This window comes from Larus michahellis, chromosome 2, assembly GCF_964199755.1.
Source record: "Larus michahellis chromosome 2, bLarMic1.1, whole genome shotgun sequence".
NCBI lineage: Eukaryota > Metazoa > Chordata > Aves > Charadriiformes > Laridae > Larus > Larus michahellis.
In genome coordinates, this window is record NC_133897.1 from 124,960,420 (window position 1) to 124,984,215 (window position 23,796).

Below are 23,796 nucleotides of genomic sequence, written 5' to 3' on the forward strand. Positions count from 1 at the left end.
TCAGGCTTCTGTCATTGAAAGTTCAAATTCTGAAGGCAGGTGAAAGAGAAAAGCAATGATCCATAATGTTATCTCTCTTTAGCCATAATGGAAGATGAATACTTTTGTTAGAAGTGCTGCAAGTTTGATCCATTCGACTGTAATTTTTTTCAAATGTAGTCTTCATGAGCCCTTCAAAATCCACTGAAAATCTGCTTAAAAGAAAAAAAAAAGAAAAATCTATAGCTTTCAAAATTTTCTGGTACTTGATATGTGGCTAGGAAGTATGAAATAAGCATGAATGCAAGCTTACTTTCCTAATGGCATTCAGCTCATTAGACTGACGTGCAGAATTATTTGAAACAAAAGGGAAAGCTCAAACTAGGTGTTTCCATACTATGTTTCTGATGACATTTTAGAGGTATTTTCTTAACTTTTTTTTTTTTCATTTAGTGATTTTTTGTGTTTGATGAATTTGGTGATTGTCTAGAATTTTTACTTTAAATCAATTTTATACTGTCAAAAGCAAAGTCATATTTGTCAGTTTTTAATCAGGGTAATGATTAACAATAAAGAAAAATGTTAGTCATTCCTGTTGATGTTGTGGAGTTAGTAATAAGTCACAAATATGGTTGTGAGAATGTCTTGCTTTCAGAATTCTGTGTTCTGTTCCTCCCACTTATGATAATTTCTTTATATACATATCTTTGAAATACACTTTGACTTAAAGGAAGATCAGAGCATAAGTGTTGTCTGATGTTTCTGAGAAGGAAGGAATCACCGTGTTATCCATACATGTAAAATTTATGGCTTAGTTTACAGTTTCTTATGACATGATATGAAATGAAATATAATCTGAAGTTTTACTGCATTGCTCATTTTTTATAGAACAGGAAGAATATTTATCATTTCTATTTAGAAATTAATTAGATATATTGCTTAATGATCTCAAAAATTATACATTCATTAGACAAAAGGTTATTTGGTATAGCTAATTAATGATAAAATTACCTTAGGGAGTATTCTTTATTGATTCAAACATTAAATTTTTATACTGCCTGTTTATTTTGCCTGTTATTAAATGGCACCAGCAATGTTGGTCCACTGAAGACACTGTGCAGATGCATCAAATACTTATCATCTGCAAATTTTCGTATTCTGTAGGAGAGCTGTGTGGCCTTCAGTTATTTCAGACTAATCCATTAGTAGATAAGACTTCAAAATTATTTCCCTTCTCAGGAAACTTTGCTGCTATGCACCGATTGGCAGTTGCTGGAGGTAGATGCCCAGAAAGTTTAAGAAGAAAATTCAATAACTGTCCTTAAAAGGGACATCTGTTCCCGTTAGCAGTTGTAAAGAAATGCTTATTACACCATACCCAACAGTTTTGTGTGCCACTTGCCGTCATGTTTCTGATCGCCGTAGTCATTAATCTTTGAAGGATTTTATATATTATTATTTTTTAATTGGCTCTAATATTTGATGCATTGTGTGCATGTCTGTGAATGTGAAACTTGGCTTCAAATGCTGTTTTAGCTTGTTGTATTAACACAGTCCTTCCCTTGATGCTGCGAGTTCTTAGCAACTTTCCTTGACCTTTTATCAATTTTTTTCATAATAAAAAAGTTACCTAGCCACCAGCTGACCTTTCATAGACCTTCTTTCTCACAGCAAAATCACAGTGCCGGTAAGGAAGGAAGAAAAACCCATGTCACTACTCCTACTTCCTCAATCACACTCCATTCAAAACAATTCATTAACTGAACATGGATTATGAAAGCTGAAAAACAGTGGATTTATGCAGAAAATTGAGTACTCTGTGCACTTTTGAAAATAAGATTTCACCTCTTGATGACTTTTTCTTCTTTCAGTTACATGCATTGAATTCTCTAAAAAATGAATGAGTTGCTAAAAGCAACTAGTCTAAATTTATTCAATTATTTTTGGAGATTTTATTTGTGCTTATTATTCTGGGAGCACATAAGCAGTAATTGTGTTCTCTGAGAGCTCTGAGAAAGCCTTAAGAACAATTTAATCTTGCAGAAGTCTTTTTTTTTTTTTGATAATCAGGTAGGACAGTTTCTCAATATAAAGAGCAAAAGATGTTTATCAAACATTAATAACTAATTTCATGACTTCGTAAGTATTGCTATTTAAATGACTATGAACGGAAAGTAAAAATTTTGCTCCCTAATAGTCTTCATGCAGTAGCCATGAATAACATTATTCCATAGAATTTTGATTTTGATTTCATCAGAGGACGAAGCATTTAAATATGATGTTTTAATCTGAAATAGGCTTTTGTATACTTACATATATAGCTGCACTGCTAATTTTGTAAATAGTTCAAACTACAATCTCACAAAGTTATAAAAATATTTGTAAGTCAGGTCTTGTGAAGTTATTGTTACCAAAAAAAGGGATTTCTGTCAGATATGTTTATTTTGCTGTGCAAGCAGCGACACCAGAAACTTAAAAGACAGCTTTAAGAATATGCTATATGAAGTTTTATTCTGTCTTTGTGAGCACTTTGAAGTACAAACATCTAATTCTATAGAAATGTAATTTTCATGTTATACAAACTCAAAATTTATATTGCTAAAATTAATTTCAAACAAGTCTGATCTATTACACATCGTCTGTGTTTTTTATATACTCAGACATTTGGGGTTCTCACACTTTTATGCTTACCTTCTCCTTTGGGTGGAGCTCAGTAAGCAGAAATTTAGCAGGCTTTCAGGATGCAAACAAACCAGCTTCGTGAGTAGTATGATCTGTCAGAGGCGACCAGATAGCCTGAATTGCACTACTCCTGACCAAGTTCTTCTTACCAGTCCTTTACAGAGAAACAGAAAATGGAAATCCAAACAGTATCTGGAACCAGTCCTTGAAATCTAATTGAAAACTACTCCTGGGGCAAGTTAAGCATGATAATAAATGCTTTCATAAGTGATTCACGCACACTGGTACCTGAGAAAGACGAGTATGTCAGTTGTTTGCTTGGCGGCACCATCAAAAGTCTGAAAGATGCTGTCTAGTGACTTGTAATGTTCTGATCTTTTACTTCATTCGGCATGTTTCAGTAATCTAACCTGAGGTGACAAAGATGAATGTGACACATTGTTCATCAGAAAGAAGAGGCCATACCTGCCAGGTCGATTATCTGAAATATTTTTTTTTGTTTGACCCACTTATACTTGAGAGTCTCAAAAATGTATTACATTTATACTGTGTACATTTATAAGAGCTAAAAAAGAGACATTAATCAAAAGATAAGTCCTAAACGCGGTCAGGCTACTGGGCTTTAGAATAGATGATGTTTACCTTCTTGCCACCTGAGTGCTGAGCTTTCTTTCTTGCACTATCTGTTTTAAACCCTCAAAAAACCCAGAAATTTTATCCTGGATTAAAAGTGACAGCCCTCCTTGTGATGGATCATAAATTCAGTAGGTGAAAAATAGACAGGCAGGAACTCAGATACGACAGTATATCAAAGATGGTTTCCCTAGTAAAAACAAAAAAACAAAAAACCCCAACAAAACCAAACAGAATCCTACTGTTTGCAGTTACACAGCAGCAAAAGGAGGCGGAATGATGACAGTGTGATGTACAGTAATTTTTTTATCCAGGATGTGTGTAAGACCTGCTCTGTATCAAAGAGTTTGCCGAGAGCTGCTCTTCTGAGAGTGTCAGAGAAGGTCTGAGGCTTCTCAGGTCGGCTGTAAAATGCCTGTGGTGGCAGCGGGACTGAGTCTCCTCAGTGATAAACCTGGCAGCCAAATGAACCTGCTCAGGGATGTGCTAAATTGCTCCAAAGGTGAGTTATGCGGAAGTCTCTGCAAGAAGAAGGGAGGCTCATTCAAGTGAGGAAGTCAGATCGCTCTAGATAACACAAGATATATTTTTTCATCATCTAGCTACCATACCTATTAATCAGGAAAATGCTTAACTCAATCCCATGTAAAATGCACATATCCCTTGTGCAATTCAGGGGGTTTTCCCATATGCTGGCTGGCTACTCTGGTTGATGATTTTTTTCTTGTAATTACCCAGTCAATATCCTGCAAGTCGGGACTAGCATGAGTTATTTTTGTACTGATTCCTTCTAGTAATTTCACACACACACCCTCCAAATTAATATAGATTGGTATTTAATACTGCACTTTGCATTGAAATCCATCTTTGTAAAAACAGCTGCATACAATCATTCTTAAAAATAGTCTTGAACAGAAATGCTGTACTTTCTAAATGCTAATGCTCTATTAAAATGAACAAATTCAAATTGTAATGAATTTTAAATACATGTAATTGTTCATTGACTTGAATAATTTAAGGGAAGCAAAAAAACCCCATCTTTCAATGTTGACATTTTGACAAAGGCACACAGCTGCCCCATTAATGTTCAAATTGACTTTGTCTTTAGAAGAATTTATTGCAATGAACAGATACTTAGAAGTCTTAAATAAATAAAATGAGTGCTTTGAAGTAAACTGCAGCTATTAACATGTAACATTAGGTGAAAAACTGAATGGATGAGACAAAATGTTGCTCTGGATTAGTAGATTATAACAAAAAGATTGTGAGAAACTTGGAAAAGCAAAGTACAGATCTTTACCTGTTCAGAAAGCTGTCCTGTATCCATAGGTAGCCATTGCTTTTCAAATCTGTGAAGGGCGTGAAGGCATGAAGTAGTCAATACAGTCTTGATTTCTAGCAAGATCTGGTAGATGTCATTGAGCAAATGCTAAAATTTCTTATGGGGTGGTGTTGGATATAGTGCAAACTGTAATGCAGGTTTTTCAAACAGTGCTGTAAATGTTGGACAGATGTCTGCAGAGGTGCAGGCAAGTTTTGTTACCCTAAACAGCTGTCTTCACTCTGATTATGATATTGTGTGCTAAGGAAGCAAATATACCCTGTTTTCAGTCTCTGATATCAGTGTTCAGTTATCTGGAGTGTAAGGGAAAAATCATCTTCCATAATTAAGAAGTGTTTTCTGCTTTCTCTGGTACTGTTTACTTTAAGGTTCATAAATATTTCCTTAATTTTTGCGTGATTGTTTAAAAAACAGAACAGCCTTGGTCCGGTAACAAGATGACAACAAGAGTTCTTATCCAGAAGGAAATTAAGCTATATGAGATTCAATAGATGTGTAATCTTACAATCTTCCATAATAATTTTATAATCTCCAATAATAAGGGAAATGCTTAGACATTGAATAATCTATAAGTCAGCAGTACGTAGGTGGTTCAAAAATATGGCGGTCGTCTTTGTCAGTGGTAGCTCTAAAGCACATAGGATAGAAAGGAGGAGATATAACAGAGGAGAACTGAAGGGGGAAAGTATTTTACAAGCAATCATTTTCTCTTTTTATGCATTCCTAATTTTTCTCATTTTACAGAATCACAGAATGGTTGAGATTATAAGGAACCTCTGTAGGTCATCTTGCCCAAACTCCCTTTCAAGTAGGATTACCTAGAGCAGGTTGCCCAGGACCATTTCCATCCACAATTCAAACCAAAAGTAGTTCATTTCTAAATTTTGAAGTTCAGAAATAAAAGGTAAAGGGGATATATGCCAAAGCTGTTCCTCTGCTATTAATAATTTCATGTCATAATTTTCTAGAAAATACTGACCGTTACTGATGTTTATTTGTCACAAAACACAATGAAACAAATGAGACTTCAGATTATTTTAAATCTAATCTGAAACATATGTAAAATAACCTTTCATTGTCATTTGTCTTCTGTTTCTTCGAGATTATTTTTCATATGCAGACTGCCTTGTTTTAGTTGACTTTGTTTGGGAAGAAGATAGAAAATAATTCACAGGAATTTAAAAAAAAAATATATATATTTATGGAAAGTTTATCGAGCTTTTCACAGACCTGAAAAATAGGATAGGAGACATCTTGACTACATTTACAGTAAAGCACATTTTTCCTAGCATTCATTCAAGATTGTATATGGTTAGTTCTTCTGTTGATTTTGAAAAACAATTCTTACTCAGCATAAAAATCCTAAACCTTTTAAATACAGGACTGTTTTTGCCAATGGTTGTATTACAATCACGCTTTTTTCCTCCATTTTAGTGTGGTTTTATTGTTTTTCTGCTAACAATTGACTATAATGAATTTTGCGACTATAATACAGAGAAAATTATATTAAAACCAGAGTAGAGAGCATTGTCTGAGTTCCTCATCCTTCATCATTTTTCCCATGTTGTCTGACATATTTGTCTTCTGACTCCATGTTTATCCTGTTGCCCTACAGCACTGTTTCACATAATATGAGTATGAATATGAGACTTCCAAGATAAAAAGCTGTTGGTGCATCTGTTCTGATCGTTGAATCGCCTCACTCATTTAATGTCACATACATTTTACATTTCATTTTCAGGAAATTTTCTTGTTCTTCTTAAAATATAATAAAATTTGTGTAAAAACTCTGGAGAAGTCTCTCTGAAAGTCAAGGCTATTTAATTCATTTTAGCAATATGTTGGACTGATATGAAATATCAGAAATTTATGCCAATTTACCTTGCTTGATTAGGATATCAGTGTGATGTAAATTCATACTAAATTAGGAGATTGCAGAGTTCTGACTGAAGAAAATGTCCTGCTTCATTTATCATTTAGATATAGTTTGTTTTTTTTTTAACTCTACATGATTTAACTCATAAACCATAATAACTTACTGAATCTTTGTTACTGAAACTGAGCCACTAAGTTAACTAATTTGTGTCACCATTTGATTTTGTAGAATGAGCTACTTCAGGTAAGTTAGAAACCAGGACTACAAAAATTATCTTTTAAGTAAGTGTAATGTTACCACAAATAAAATCTGTTTTCCCCTCCACTGCCACCTTTTTTGATAATGGTCATCAGTTTATAGGGACTCAAAAAAACTTTTCTAAGATTGAAAAACTAGCCTGGTTTTTAAATTTATAAAGGGGCATGCTATGCACTGTCTATTTGTGACTCACCTTTATTTCCATTCATTGTTTGTCTGTAGTTGTAGACATTTCTTTTCAGACAGAATCTCATTAAATTCCTTATTTTGGGCCAAGTCCACATGTAAGGCATTAAGATATGTTCCAAAACTCACAGGCAAGTTTCATATTCGTCCACTATTTCAACAAATATATACATATGAACTATTAAATTGGAAACTTAAGATCCCTTTCCAAATAAATAATTTTTTGAAGCTGTTCAGAGTCAAGGATTTTTAGATGTCAAAATGTTTACCAGTAACATAAATCTCTCAAGCACGTGGCCTCTATTTTATCTCATAAGTGAAAAATTTTCAACAGCTTCTTAGCTTCATTATGTAAAAATTACATATTTTATTTAACTTCACATGTTCAGTGTGCTTAGATAAACTGAGACCACTTTAGGAACACGTAATTAAAATAGTTATCAAGTATTTATTGAGTTTTGCCCTGTTTTCCAGAATCCAGCCCATGCTATTATAATCAAAACATGTGAATATGCACATGCACTCAAAAAACTTTGTAAATGTTCCTAATTACAATCATACAGCCGTTGCTTAACAGTTCTTCTGTATGTTTAATAGTAGGTATTTAGTCTGAAGGAGAAATACTTTTTTGTTCATAAAACCTAGGTACAGCAGGTTGTCTGAAAAATCAATCTAATTTCTCCTCATGATCTACAGAGGCAAGGGAGAAATATCTAAAGGAGCAATTTCATGGTACTTTAGTGTTAAGGCAATCAAATGTGAAATATCAATACATCTGCACAGCATGACTGACAGTATCCTGTTATTCTGGTGAATAGCAGAAGCAGAAATGAGGAATGTGAAAAAGAAAAACACTAACTGAAAACAGATTACGTGCAGTGCTACAGTGATATTAAATATCATCAGGCAAGATGATATCTTACTGTGTGTCTGATTTTAATGAAACAAATCAAGATAGAACCAAATCAATTCAGTTTAATTGATTTAAAAGCATAGATATCTCAGTCATTCATTCTCTTTCAGTTACAGAGAGGAAAATGTGCCAAACTTGTGCACGTGGCAGTTCAATTTTTTATGCTACTTTTACTCTTTTCTGTAGTCTGTGTCAGTCACTGAGCTCTACAGATTCCTGCCAAGTCAGAGGGATGGGGATCTGTACTTATCCTGCATTGGGTAACATACGAAACAGCAGAAATGAGGGAAAATTGAATAAACATTGAATTGGAATAATTTAAAACTTCTTTTACTATACCTGTCAAATGTTTTTTTTTCTAACTATTTCTTCTTTCAGGAATGGATGAGATTTCAGAGAATGTGGCTTTTTTAGTTATTGCATGAGAATATAGTGTTGAGCACTCTGCTTGATTCTTGAGCATTGTGGTACAGCTCTGTCTTCTTTTTGAGTTTCATAAACTTGTTTAAGCACCAAACCAGCAGATACTTAAACACATATTGTTCATTGGATCCAAGACTATATTACAGTGTTAGTGTTTGCTATTGGCAAAAGAATTAAATGCTGAGGTTTAACTGTAAGTGTTAGAGGAATGGACTTTCTCCCTGTCTCTGTTTATAGACCATAAAATGTCTAATAAACTGTGATGGAGAGTAGTAGTGTAGATTTCATACATGGGGATTTGAAAAAGCCATTAATTTCCAGTGTGTTATACAATCCAGTGTGTTATAGTACAATCCAACAGAAAAAATAAAAAAAAGGAAAACAAAACAAAACAAAACAGACACCCCCACACACCCCACACCCCCCGTTTATTTTAATGTATATTCCGTGAAGGACTGTTGATGAAAAATCTCTTCACAACTTGTATAAACTTGTATGAAACGCTTTTTAAAAAGTATATGACATACAAGGTCTCAAAGGATAAAACATGCAGTACAAACATTCATTTTAGGTACCTTTATACCATTGGTAAACTTACTAACTCATTGACTATTAATATGATTGCAATTATTTTTCATAAACTGTTTTTCTTATATATTCATTACTGACATTTAAGACAGAGTATGCCCCATGCTTAAGTAATGGAGAAATCAGTTTCACAAAGCAATTTAAAAATAGATCTATTCCATTAGCAGCACTGTATGAAATACGGGTTGATCTATTTTCCATAGCAGTAGTGTACCAGTGCGCACTGGAAATTGTATTTTATTACTAATGGCATGGTTATAAATCAAAAGTTGCATGCTGTGTCTACTCCCTGTTCAGATGTTCTCCAGAAGTTGGCATAGTGGTGACTCATACTCTGTTTCTCTTTAAGGATTTGATATTAAATTGCTCAAACGTAATAGATGGATAGGTAGGGAATTAGATCCTAAAATGGGTTTGAGTAAGTTCTAGTTCATACATCTATGTCGGAAGATCTGCAAGTAGTCATAAGAGCCGACAGCATTCTGGTTACTTCTCAGCTGTAGATGAAGTCTGTTCAAAATAGTGTCTGAAAACAGTCTGTTAATTTGCTATTCCTAAGAAAGGAGGTTCAAAACTCCTACATAGGCATTTTTAGAAGGGAAAAAAAAAAGCTTGTCATTATTTGGAAATAAAATCCGTAAGATCATATTGTTTAATGCATAATTGTGAATTTGTATGTGGAGACTGTATCTACATTGCAGTGTAACAACAGTTACTTGATTTTGTATTCCTGGCTAGTAGTTCCTTACACTTCACTTGCATTCAATTTCTCTGCTGTGATCTGTCAGCAAATATGTAGAATTACTTCAGGGAGCATTTAATGAGATAATAGACCTTTAACGTCCACTGAGTATGTGGGTTAGCTTTTTTGTTGTTGCTAGTACAATAAATATTTGTTCTGATGTTTTTTGGTTGTCATAACAGGCATTCTTTATACAAATGCGTGATTGTAATTGAACTGCCAATACACCATATTGTGCCTGTGGTTGAAGGTTTGTAGCTGTGTAAAATTTGACAGACATCATCTTACTTGCATGAAATATTTGCAATTCATTTGAAGAAAGTGTCTGAGGAATGTGTCAACACTATTGATTTTTCTGTCAGATAGTCTACATGGGCTGGACGGAAGAACGGGAACAAGACACCCTTCAGGATCGAATGTACACACCAAAGTTTCTAGCACTGAGGGGATCTTCCCTGTATAAATTTATAGCACCTCCAGTAAGTATATTTCTCATGCTAAGTGGGAATAAATGTTATTAAATAAAATAATTTAACGTAATGTGTCCAAGGCTTTCACGATAAGATATCACTCATTGAGCTAACAGGATTGCAACTTACAGCACTGAAAAGTTCAAGGGTATAGCAAATGGCTGTTCATCAGATAATTGGGCATCTAACAAGAATTTCTCTTCCCCCCAATTACCTGGGCACTTAGAAAAATACAAGAGAAATCTACTTGTGTTAAAAGGGGGCTTTTCATTTTCCTTTGGCAGGAAGAACAATCCTGAAGCAAGATGGTTAGATTTAAACAGAACTATCATTTTAAAGTCAAACTGCTGAGATTTGGGGAAATATCAAAGCTTTTTGCATGCTGTGGAAATTGAGATTTCATCCTGAATGTAACTTTCATTCTGCTTGGGAATGACAAAAGGAAGGTAGGGAAGCAAATGAAATTGTTTAGGTTAAATACATTAATTGGAATCTGACTGGCAGCAGTGGGCAAAATTTTAGCTGTTGTCTCATACTCAGCAATTTACTTTCACAGTTTTGTGGCACCTCTAAACTGCAGTAAACAGACATATCTTCTAGCTGTCTTTTAAGCCAGTAGCTAAGGAGCCAGTAGCAGTCCCATACCAGCAGCAGAGAGAGTCACATGGATTAATTTGTTCCGTTCATTGGGTGACCTTTCTGACTGCTGCTAAACCCTGTGTTGCTGGATCCAGGCTGTAGCTCCTTCCTACCTGAATCATAGAATGGTTTAGGTTGGAAGGGACATTTAAAAATCTAGTCCAACTCCCCTGCAATGAGCAGGGACATCTTCAACTAGACCAGGTTGCTCAGAGCCTCATCCAGCCTGGCCTTGAAAGTTTCCAGGGGTGGCGCGTCTACCACCTCTCCGGGTAACTTGTTTCTGACATAGTTCAAAGCCAGCTTGCAAGTCTTTACATCATCCATCAGTCACTATTCATGTTTGTTTAGCAAAGTGTTTAAAACCATGTGAAAGACAATGAAGAATGGAAGTAAGTATGAAATGAAAAGTTTGCGTGTTCAATGTTGGTACACTAGTTCACTGGTGTGAGAGTTTGTCTCGCCCATGGCTAGTCATGGGAGTTTGGCTTTTGTTGAGGGATATTTTTCGGGATCAGATTAAAGTGTCAGATTATGCTTCCAAGCACCTTAATTCAAAAGCAGCTCTCATGGCTTTTGCCTACACGAGCTACATGACTTACGTGAGCATTTGCTGCCCATCAAATAAAGCCACCTCCATTCTAGACACTAGACAGAAGCAGAAACAATGCTGAGAGCTTCTGTTTAATACAGAAGAGGTAGATCATTCTTTTGTAAATACTATGGAAGGAAGGATTCAGTCATAAATTTCCAGGAGTAATGTGCTGCTGGTGGGTAAATGGATGATGGGTGATGATTAATGGGTGTGGGTGGGACATGTTCATAACAGGACTGTGAACAGCGGTGATGTGAGTTAGGACCGTTTTGGCAAGCTGCTGCCACCAATCCTTGAAGTCTTTATAGGTCTTGTTTCAGCTGAGCTGCAAGCATAACATGATTTTGTTTTGCCAGATTCTGGTTCTTATTCTAAAATAGGAAGACAGGTCAAGCATAGAGAAAAATATTTTCTCTCCATGGAGTAGGAGGGAAGCAGAATGACAAACATGCTTTCTAAAGGACAAAGAGGAAGATTTCTTGTAGAGCTACCTTAAAAACATATAATGTATGTAATAATTGCACACTTATATGCCCAGCAAAATTATCTTCTTACAAAAGACTGCAGTAGGTTTTTTAAAAGGACTTCTAAAATCCTATTTTATATATGCAAACTTTTACACGTGCAGTTATGTTAGCTATTCTGTGGGTATACATATTAATCTCTTCCAGGGATTACAAAAGATTAAGAACAAACTTTCAATGCTGCAGTTTCAGAGCTTCTGTTTATGAAATGCGTAAAGTGTAGTTATAAGAAGAAAAACAGTTTTAATTATATTTGCAGTGTAAACTCCTTAGATTAAGCTGTTTTCTGAACAGAGATGTGCTGCCAACTTTTTAACCAGAAAATCAAATGGAAGTATTTCCCTGGTCTCTGCCAAAGTCTAACACATTAGGAAGGGATGTGTTTAAACAGTGTATATCAGTGGCCTCCCCTTGCCCCTTTTTTTTTTGTCTGTTTGATCAATAATCCTTCTACTGTCCATGCTCAGATAAATGAGTAATTCTAATGTATCTTATTTGCATTTTGAAAACTTTAAACAAAATTACATTTTTTTAAATTTTTTTTCTGATACATTTTCTCCTTTAGAATTATTAAGTGTGTCATCTGTTGGGTTTCACTTTCTTACAGTTTATAGTTGAAAATCTCAGCAAAAATACACTTGAAAGAGCTGCTAACACCTTTTCTATTGCTACTCAAGCTTTTAAATTAAAATATTAAGAGAACAGGGCAAGCATATCTTTATATAGAAAGAAGTTTGTTTTGACCTGAAAAGAAGTGACTTTAGAAGTACAAACAAAAGCAGGAAACTAGGGGAGAAGGGGGAACTCTGATATTTTTCCCCAAAGTATGGAGCCTACATTAAGCACTTAAACACAGCTTTGAATGGCTTTGCACTTCAGCAGCAATAGTAACTACTTTTTTCGGATGGGGCAATATGACTTCAGCTTGTGTGGCTGGTGTTTTGGGCTCAGTGGAGCTGTAGCAAGACTCCTCTCCTCACTTCTCTGTTCATGGTGAGAAAGTTCATTCTTTGTCCATTTTGTCCACAGAAGAAAGAACAGCTTTTTTTTTTCCCCCCCTTTCTTTTTTTCCCCGATAAAAGCATTTTACATATCAATTGTCACATCTCTGAATAGCTGCTTACAACTCAAAGAATAAAGGTCGTATGTTTCCAATATTTCTTTACTTCCTCATTCTGTATCAAACAATTTGTTGACTTAGTAATTAGTCACTCCCTTCCTTAGAAATCTGTTTTAATACACATACATCAATAAGATAGTGAAAACTGAGTTTGAGGATGGCTGCAAATAAATACAATTCTAATAGAGAAACTCTGACACAGTATTTTTGAACTTTCCATTTGTGACTGTGGTTTCCTCGAAGGAGTTTCAATTAGAATGGTGTTTATAAGTAAAAATTAATTAGGGATAGAATTTTTTCATACAACACCAAAATAATTTTGATCAAGAAAGTTTTATACCAAGGCATCCAAACCCGTAGATGCTTCTCAGCCAAGTTGTGTCTCTTCATGATTGTTTTAGAGAGAAGATAAATTGGTCTCACATAATGCTTTCTTCATGGATACCATTTTATGATACATTTTTCAGAGAACTTTATATTCTTGAATCTTGAAAACCGAATAAGCTTCTGTCTTCATCAGCCTCTTCATCTTGCCTAACAATTGTCATGATAAATATGTCTTCCTTTGGAGCTGGGCCACTGTGCGAAACTTCTTACCATTAAGATTTATTTTTTTTCATATATAGCCTGAATTTTCATTCTGTTTTGTGTGTTCTTCTGTCTTTTGAGACTGTGAATAATTCTTCTCTTTCCTTCTCGCAGTTTCCTTGGAAAGTTATTTATAGATTGCTGTGATATCCCCTTGACTCTTCCCTTACTGCATATAGTTATCTATCCCTTTCTGTCTTATTTAAGTCTTCACCCTTACCCTTGCAAGATTTTATTGAGCTCTTTTATCTATGCAATGTTTTGTTCAAAATGGTTGCTTTAAACTAATACTGTTAAAAGCAATTGTCAATTCATAAAAGAGTAGAAACAGACTATTCTTCAAATCTTAGTTTGTTAGAATTTAGGAGTTGATTAGCATGAGCAAGAAAAAAAGAAACTCTATATTTGATTGTTTCTTGCTAGTTTTTTCCCCTGGATTTCAAGGCATGTGGGGTAAGTGTCTGGGACATTGCAAGGTTGGACAATTTGATTCTATGGATTTGCAAACAAAGTAGGTGACTGGGAGCAAATTGTGGCATGCAGTTACAAGGAGGGCAGTGGTGAGAAAGGTGCCTTCTTATAGTCAAGGCTCTGTGAGAGAAATTCAAGGGCTGCATCCTCTCAGGATCTCAACGCAAACCCCACCAGTTCCCAGGGGAAGACTCATCATTCAGCACAGAGCAGCCTGCGTGCAGAGGCACTGTGTTGTAAGCACAAGGAGACAGGCAGGATGTCTCCTAAGCACTGCCTGGATGGAACAGTCTAGTCCCTGATAGTTATTGCTCTGAGGTCTTTGCTTGGTCTCTGCTTGGTCTTTCTGTATACATTATACTGAATGTAAAAGGTTTAGGGATAGATTTTTAATTATTGAATAAACTTAATTCTTGCAATAAACAAAAATAACTTACTTTCTTTTCCTGTTTGATTTGTTTCTCTGTTTGTTTTTTTCCCAAGGTCACAACCTGGGATTGGACACGAGCTGAGAAAACATTTTCGGTTTATGAGATAATGTGCAAAATTCTCAAGGTATGATGAGAAAGTATAAAATAAATTACCATGTTGTCAGACCAGTTGACAAGCCCAAAGTTAACACTGCACCTGGAAACTGCATGTGACTGCCTCGCAGAAAGAGTCAGTCAATATCAGAAGTCCTGGTGTCAGTAGACACAGAGCCAAACTAGAAGGCATGGCAAAATTGGAAAAAAAATGACTAGGAAAATCTTATTTCTTCATAGTGCTGTATGGGTTTTATAGCTTTACTTTAATGTCACATTTAACCATTATAAAATTTCTTTTTCAAACTGAGAAGCTAAAGAAATAATGATCAATGTGGTTGCATTCAAACATGTTGATGCAACTGACAGTGTCTGCAATGTAAGATTTCCCTAAGAATGAAAGCAGAGTCCTTAAAATATGCAATATAATTCTGAAAACTATTGTTTTTTTTTTTCCAATTTCTTCAGTTTTCCTTAACTGTAATAAATGGGAAGAGATAATGAAATATGCTTAGAAAATTAAAGCTGTGAGTAGCAAATTGAATAGGGCCATTATTGTACATTGTATTTAATTATTTATTTCATCCCAAATATAATATAAATGGTCTTCACTCTGTTTTAAAAGTAGTGAAAAACAGTTTTCCAGATGCTCAGCATTTCTTAATCTAAAACATGAGGAGAGGAAAAAGAGATGGAAAAAAAATAAAAATGTCCCTTTCCATTCATATGAGGTGCTTTCCTGTGTATGTTGGGTTTGGGTTTTGGGGGTCAAAAGGCAATTTGGTCTTTGCTGAAGTTTCATCTTAGTCAAGTATCAAAAAAAAGTATGAAAAATCATATTTTAAAAAAGTATTTCCTGTTGAGAAGACTTCATACTGACATACACGGTACATTTCCTAGATTTTGTAGGTCACATAGGTGCACTATACTTTCCTCAGGGAGGCAGATTACAGATAGAAAAGCTCAATAAAATTCAGAAACTTTTTACATCAGATACTTCAAAAGTGCGAAACCGAATTTATAGTCTGAAAAAAAACATCTTTGCTAGCAATCTGGAACAGAAAACTGAAAAGAGTTCATTTACTGCTGTTCTTTGGCTGTGAGGTCTGGAGTCTTCATCAAGGAGTAGAACATCCCAAATGAAACATGTCCCATCACTGTGGTATGTCCTTTAACTACCAAGTGTGTGTAAACATTGACTCTTCAGTAGTGGTCTTGTAGGGAGAGAATTAACGGGAAAAGTTAGTCACTCTGTGAAGATATTGCACTGAGGGTGTAACATCAACAATGCTTTTAGAGCACAGTCTGGCTTTGAGAGAGAAGAAAAATGTCACTTGTGGCATGCACATTTATTTGTTTTTCTGGTAGCCTCTGGTTACTTCAGGACTTGAGCCTGGAAAACAGTAAGCACCAAGGTAGCTCTTCTCTGAGAAGTAAGCCTGTTGGAGCCAGGACAACCCTTCCGTGTCACTTATCCAAAGATTTTATTATACTGTTTGAATAAGAATGTACAGAATCTATGCCATATGTTTTTCTGTCATTTAAAGGTCCTTCTTCTTTTAATTTCTTCAACCATTTTTATTTGTTGATGCTCTTCTCATTCACTCATTTTTAGATGCTTTTCTTTTTCCCCCTTCTCTTTTATCCCCTGTTCTTGTATACCAATGCAGGGATTTTTTATTTTTTTTTCTCTTTTCAGCCATGCAGCAGAAGTTAGTTACCGCCAAGGGGTCAGTCCATAAAGCAGTAAAACCTAAACCAATGCCTTTGGGGTGCTGTTGTATGGAAGCACAGAAACCAGTACAATGATTCTGGTTTTTCTTATCATCCAGCTCTCCAAACTGTCTTGGAAGAGGTTTAGATTCTCCATTTTCAGTCAGTATTAACAGAGGGCATCCCAGCAGAGAGGCAATTCCAGTTTAAGTGATATAGGAATATCATTTACGTGTTTCTTTATCACGTTATTCCTATGCAGTCATTCCCTTATTGTCTGTCAACGTGGTCAAGCTTATAAAATGCTGAAATATTTCAGATGGGTTCTTTGGCTGACTAAAACCTGTAAATAATAAAAAATGGAAGTAGAAAAATCATTGCAATGAAATTACAGCTTCTGACATTGGAGTATTAATCTTCACCATATTCTAGTTTTCTACAGGAGCTACTATAGGACTTAACCATGATTTCACTAAATATAAAAGCAAGTAAAACCAAGAAAAACAGCTTCCCATTATTACTACTACATTGAACCCCTGTAGAGATTCAAGGGTTTTTTCAGCTTTTATGCCAACATCATAAATGTCTCCATTTCCGCAGTCTGTGTTTCTAGACACATTTGTACAAGCCCCATAGATATTACTGAAGCAGAGCCAACTTAAAAAAAGTTACTCTGGTGCTTTGTGATCACCTTGAAACTTCTTCCCTTCTATAGTACCTCACATGCTACTTTCATTATAAATTTGTTTTCCTTGGAGAATGAGTTGAATGTCAAAAGGGCAGGCTAACAGGGTTTGAAGCGATTATATTCTCAGAGATTGATAGAGGTCGTGATAGCTCAGGAAACCTAATAAAAAAATGAAGAAAAGAAACCTGGACTCTTCTACCGCAGAGTGATCCCTCTCCTGCACTTCTTGTTCTTCCATGGCAGAGACTGAGTTCATGTCATTCTTTTCAGGAAAACTGAGAAGGTAGAATTATTCTGTGTTTCTACTTCAGAAGAGACAATCACTGAACCACTGCTGAATACACATTAATATTTCAGTGTTTCAGTATGAAAGAATACTACCACTTCTGGTGACAGTAAAAATATTAAAACTCTAAATAAATATTAATGTCTACACCCAGCAGCGGAATTCACTGATTTAATCGGCAGGAAGGGAATATAGTCCAAACAAGTTAAATAAAATTCAGAACTCCTCTGCCACCGTGGCCAATGTTTTCTTCACAGTTGCCTGCATATGTGGAGTGTGCCTTCTCCTTTAGCATCCATTCCAAAGGCTCTGACTCTTCTCATGAACAATATAGGAAACTGGGGTGCCTTTTTTGATTTTTATGGTTCTGTCAGCCTCAAGCCCCTAAAAGGCAGGACCTTCTGCACCTTAATCAGAGATGTCAGAGATTATTATGTGATTTATAACTAATGGATTCATATTTATAATAGTCCTCTAGTAAGTGACTGTTTTGTTACTGTATTCTCCCTGCCCACCCCCCCACCCACCCCACCCCCTCTGTCAGATTACAATGAAAAGAAAGAGGAGGAGACTTGCCCTAAGCAAGGCCATAAGTCACTATTCTTAATGTGATTAGGACCATCTAAATAATCAGGAAGACCAGTAAAATCTGAAGCATAGAAGTAGATTTTTAAAAGTTCTCTTTTGACTGTGTAAAAAACAGTTTTATTGACATAAATTCAGCAAAGGAGCAGTGATCCCCTAATTCAATATTTGCAGTTTTGGGTGGTAAAAAAAGTAAAAAAAATACCCCAAACCCTGACAAACATTCATGTACTACCGAAACAAGATTGGATTGTTAAAAAATGGTTCTGGGGAAAGTTTTCAAATACCATGTAAAAATACGTATCTCGTAAGTATAAAGCTTTCCATTGTCAAGATTTTTGGGTTGAAATAGTAATTTTTGACATGCAAAGTAGGTAAAGCATGCTGAGTACAAAAACCACATTTTAATTATATTGGATTCAATTATTCATCGTGAAATAGTGGCAAACAGCAGTGGGCTATGTTTGATATAAAAGGAACATTTATGGAGATGCAAATAACTTAAGACCTGAGGGGGTAAATACATAAATAGGGAAGCATACAAAGTAATTTATTAAAAATTAAATAGGTCTGTTCATTGTGGGGTGGAAGTACCTTAAGAGAGAGAAAATATGAAGCATTGAAGAGCTCTTTAACACTAAAAAGGAACAGGTGAAAACAAAGAGCGAGTAGAAATCAAACTCAGGTAACTTCAAATTGGGAGGAAGTTAGAAACTGTAAAAGTTCTGATGATTAATCAGTGGAAGGCACTGGTAAGAGAAGCTGATCACTTCTAAACCGCTTTCTTTTTTTACCACCAGTTTTATTCGAATTGATGCTAGTGGGACAGTGACACTAGTATGTGCATGAAAATCTGTGATCCGTGTTAAGCAATTTGTCAGGCAAGACAATCTAATGATACCACTTCTGACTTTAAAATGTAGCTGTGAGTCATTTTCAACAGAATTGGTTGTAGAATTTACTATGAATAAATATTTCTAATTTATTCTGGCAGAAGCTTGTTTCACCCTATCCTCTATTTTGATGGGTAAAGCCCCATTAACTAACTAATTCCAATGTTGGGATTGGTCAAATCTTCAATACTTCAGAAAAGCAGATACTTACATCACTAGCTTCCAAAATGGGCAGATGGCCTTGTCCTGCTTAGTACTTCAAAGCTGGTTGAATTATGTATGTCTTTTTGGTACCTCTTACATTTTTGATATGCAGTTTTAACGTGTGTGTTTTGGATGTGTGTGCATGTGCATGCATGTGTAAGTGTGTATATTTTAGCAAGATTTAAGTTTCTGATAAATTGGTAAATAAAAATTATTTAAGCAATTTTTGCATATGGGGCTAGAAAAGTGTTTGTTAAATTTTTCAGGTAAATTATAAAGAGTACTATAAAAGATTGCAGTTCTCTGCAAGCAAGTTTGCCTTGTTTCCTTGAGTTACTAATGCTCTTCAGCTGCATCCAAGCATCTCCTTTAATTGTGAGAAAATGCTTTCTATAGTTCAGTTACCTGCCTTCTATCTTCAAGGGGTTACACAAAAATATTTGAAGATTTACAATAAAAAGCACATTTAATTCAGCATAAACCTGGAAACATATTCAGGTGTCAGATCAGCTCTGAAATGAAATATGAGGATAATTGTGAAAGGCAGTCTATGCTATGTTGGGGTGGTGAATCATTGACGTTTATAGCGGGTATCATTCACATCAGTGCAGCTATAATTTTCTTACTATATTAATGAGGACCAACTTGATGTCTCAGAAGACTTGTTTTTCCTTCCATATTTAGTTGTTAGTATGTGTAAAACCCTCAAATGCAGTTATGTTAATTTTCCCACTTAAATTTCCTGTAATTTTGTTCTGCATTTCCAGTAAGTCAAGTGTGGGAAAAGGATGATATAAAAAGCATAGGAAACTACTGAAAATGTTTATGTATTCAGATACATTTTAAAATTAATGCCAATAGACACATAAACATAGAAAGTGAAGGTACAGAATGTATTTTGAGTTATACCATAAACATAATTTGCTCAATGGCTGAGACCTGCATCCTGATGTGATTCCACTAAAGCACTTCACACGTACTCAAAACTGCTTAGGAGGCGTAAGTAATGGATCCCTTTTATGAATAGGTTAATGCTATATCTAGGGAAAATTAGATATTTAGCCAGGGTTTAGCCAGGTGCCCGTTCATAGAAAAAGTGCTAAACTGTTGAGTGTTTAATTTCTAAACATTTTCATTATTTGGTTTGCTTCCTGTTCTAAATTTAAGACTATTTCAAAAGAAAAGAGGATCCGTTTTTACTCTAACTAGAATTACAGTTGTCTTATAGCTTAAGAAAAATAGTAAAAGTCATAAATGAACTCCATGTCCACTGTCATTAAGACCATCATTAAGTTGGCTTCAGTTATACGATAAACTTCTCAGGCACTACTATCATTCAGTAATCAAATAGAACTCATGACAAGACCGTTAGAATTTCCATCACTGGATCCCTATAACCATAAGCTGGTGTGTAGCTGCTCTTGCATAGAGATGTGCACACCTCTGACTCAATCATCCATACTTTCTGTGGTTCTGTATGTGATGTCCGTTCATTTCTCTTCACTGTGTACATAGTGATACAATCCTTAATCCATGGTGTGTTAATTTGGATAAATTTAATGGGCCCTGAGTGTCAAAGGTATTTATGTTCCTGTAGCTGTACAGCACTGTGTAAGAGTCTTTTTTGAAAGCGAAGAGGCAGTTATTAGATTCATGACAACTGTCACAGTGTAAAGGCTTGTTAAGTTTTTATTTGATTGAGAATAGGAGGAAGAAATCATATTCGAAAAGTGAAGTTATTAAGTAAGGCTTTTTCTCTTTCCCTTTAATTTTAGAGAAGTTTCTCTTCTTGAAAAAGAAAAAAACCCTTTCTTTGACATTTCTAACGCAATATTAGAATAGCATAGGGAAAAAAAGAGTCAGTTGTGTTGGGCTGGGGCTGCCAATCTCACAGTCTGATCCTGCTTCCTAGAAGAAGCAGCAAGATAAACACACAGAGGAAAAGAAGAAGAAGAACAGATACAGAAAACGTACGTTTAAGTGACTCCTGCGACCCCTCTGTTGGTTAAAGGCATCAGCTTTACCTGCTCCTAAGATGTTGCTTTTTGCTGCCTGTCTAGCTATGAGACCCACAGTGGTGTTGCAACATCCTTGAAAGGCAAAGCCAAATTCAACTTTTAAAGTAAGACAAAAGTAATGATGAAAAAGAACAGAAATCAGGTGTGAAATATAAATAATGAATAAGGATACTCTGGAAAGACACATATATGTCTCACATCCCAGATGTTCAAGATTTATGCAAAGTCTGAGGTTTCCTCTCACTGTCTTAGTCTAATCAGGTTATGTCTCAAGATTGATGTGATACATTGTTTCAGGATTTTATCCACTAATATATTCTGATCCATCAATTTTAATAAGTTTTTTTTGTGTAGCATTTATCAATTTTCTGTTATTTTCTGGTCACATTCTTTAATTAATTGAGTTTTTTCCTGCCTTTCTTTCTGACTACTGCAATAATTAAATTTAGGATAAGATGTTGGAGTTTTATTACATAAAGAATTTAGGAATATAAGCTTTCAGGCAACAGTGACTATACTGTATTTTTTCACTGGATCTGTGTCCCATTCATTATATGAAGAAAATTGTTCCTGTCCCAGGGACAACTATTCAAAAATTTCCTTTGGTGCATTCTCTTCATGGTGGAAGTCTACATATTAGTCTCAACAGCCAGAGTCAGCACTGAAAACAAAAATATTAATTTCCTAATTAATTTTTATTTTGTAGCTTTATGATAGGATCTTCTTTTCCATAGGCACTTTTGAATTTTCTTCAGAGATTAGTGATTATTAGTGAGTATGTGTAAAATATAATTTTTTTTGCACATTTACTGATACAAATCTGCTGACATACTGATATCCAACACATACACTTTCGCTATGCTATCCTAATCTATTCTCAGCCTACCATAATGTATTCATAAGCTATTTGAGTAAGCAAAGAATTCTGTGTTTAAAAAAAAAGAGTAAAGAAAAAAAAAAGTATGAGGTCTTGTAAGTAATGCTTTTATTATAATGAATAATCAATTTGGTGGGTAATTTTCCAGCCTTTTATTTAATCAGATTTAATTCTTATGCTTCCAATTTTTGTGTCCTTCATGAGAAAGACTTTTAAAAGACCTTTTCCTACTTTTCAAACAAATGCATCTAAAGCTGAAAAAAACCAAACCCCACAAAAATTTCACTATGTGAGAATTAAAAGGACTTTTCTTTCACATAGTCTGCCCAGTTCTGTTTTTGAGTCCGATGCTTTTTTTCTATTCTTAAGAGGTACATAACCTCTTGAAGGAGAAATAGTATATCCTGCTCTCATTTCCCATGGCCAGTAGCATAACAACCCCTGACAGCTGGGAACCGTAGGAAAGGTTCTTCTCTTCCTATACACCATGGGGATAGAGCACGTTCAGAATGAAATCTTCAAAATGGTAACAGCCAAATTTTGGCCAGAACATCTACATTTTCAGTAGATCTTAACTTGTATTTTTTTTCAAGGGCAGTAAAGGTTGCCTTCCGTACCTGAAGCATTTGTTGCCATTCCAAAGAACAGAGGCCCCATAGCAGCCCAAAAAGCAGTTTCAGGGGATGGTTCTGCTTGTCTCTTTCTTTCTTTGTTTTTCACAAGGACAAACCAATTTCATTCCTTTTCCTAATTTATTTCACAGAACTGATTTAGCTGTTTTAACTACAACGTGAAAATAAAAAATATCCTCAGGCAGGCAACTAATATGGGAAAAAAAGCCCAGCTACAACTATTTAAATCTGAGAAAGTTGTAAACAAGGAGTCAGAATGAAAAGACAGAATCACTCCTTAGCATTGCTGTCTATTATCATTATGTTTACTCTTCTGGGATCTGTTCTTAAACTTAATTTCCAGCAAATAATGCCGCAAAGTTTGGAGAGATACAAAACATTAATATCTTCTCAGAAATGTGATCAGCACATTTTTTAATCTCTGTTTATAATTCCATCAGTCTCTGTTTTCTCTTTCAGAGAAAATAACCACCAATACTTCTCTGGAAAGCATTAGAATATTTTTTTCCCCAAAAGGTTAGTCTGTTTTATGAAAATTTTGAAAATTTTCCTCATATAGCATTAAAATAAATTATTTTAATTTCTGAGTGGAGGTCATTAAGAAATAGGCACGATTATGGCATCGGCTGAGGAGAAACCTGTGTTCAGACTCTTGCTCTGATTCAAATGAGGGTCTTTGAGACTGCATCATCTTTTAATCAGGCAGAATAGGAAATTAATTTTCTTATTCAGGCAGAATAAGAAAGTAATTCAAGCTTACTGATGTATCTAGTAGGTTACAGGGAATGAACATTTCTGTTTCTCTCAAGAAATCAGCCAGATCTTTCTTTCTAATGGAAATTTAATTGAAACTAAAAGTTATCCTGTAATTATAACGATTTTTCCCCTTGAGAAAACATATTTTCATAAAATTTGGACATTGAAAAACATTCTGCCCACTTGTAGTTTAGCTGTCATTCTGTGTTTCTTTAAATGCATATATATATACATGCAATTTCAACATTTTTCTTATGTTTTTTAATATTAAAATTCAGAAGGGTCCAAATAAGGTGAGATAAATACAAACACGTGCGTGACTGCCTGGGTCATTTTTTCTTTATTATTTGATTAATGAGGACACATTGGAGAAGCAGTATCTTTTTTTCACTCTGGAGTGAATCTGTTCCCTGTTGCCTGTACATGCTATTAGAACCATCTCCATAGCAACAAATGGTGATGCTCAAGAAAAGTGTTCCCAAAGTTTCAGATAAAGAAGTAGATCATTAGAATCCCTTAGAAGAAGGATTTATGTTTATGTAGATGGAGCAGATAAGTGAAAGGAGACACAAACAGTAAAATAATCAGGGC

The 23,796-nt window shown here is 35.0% G+C and overlaps 1 protein-coding gene across 7 annotated transcripts in view; it reads left to right on the plus strand.

The window, feature by feature from the left end:
• Positions 1-23,796, plus strand: part of SNTG1 (syntrophin gamma 1) — a 352,251-nt gene that overhangs the window by 290,102 nt on the left and 38,353 nt on the right. For all 7 annotated transcript variants that reach the window (XM_074577005.1, XM_074577004.1, XM_074577003.1 and 4 more), the window contains 2 exons: positions 9,985-10,101; positions 14,513-14,584. In XM_074577005.1, coding sequence (XP_074433106.1) covers positions 9,985-10,101; positions 14,513-14,584 — 189 coding nt within the window. The remainder of the gene's footprint in view (positions 1-9,984; positions 10,102-14,512; positions 14,585-23,796) is intronic.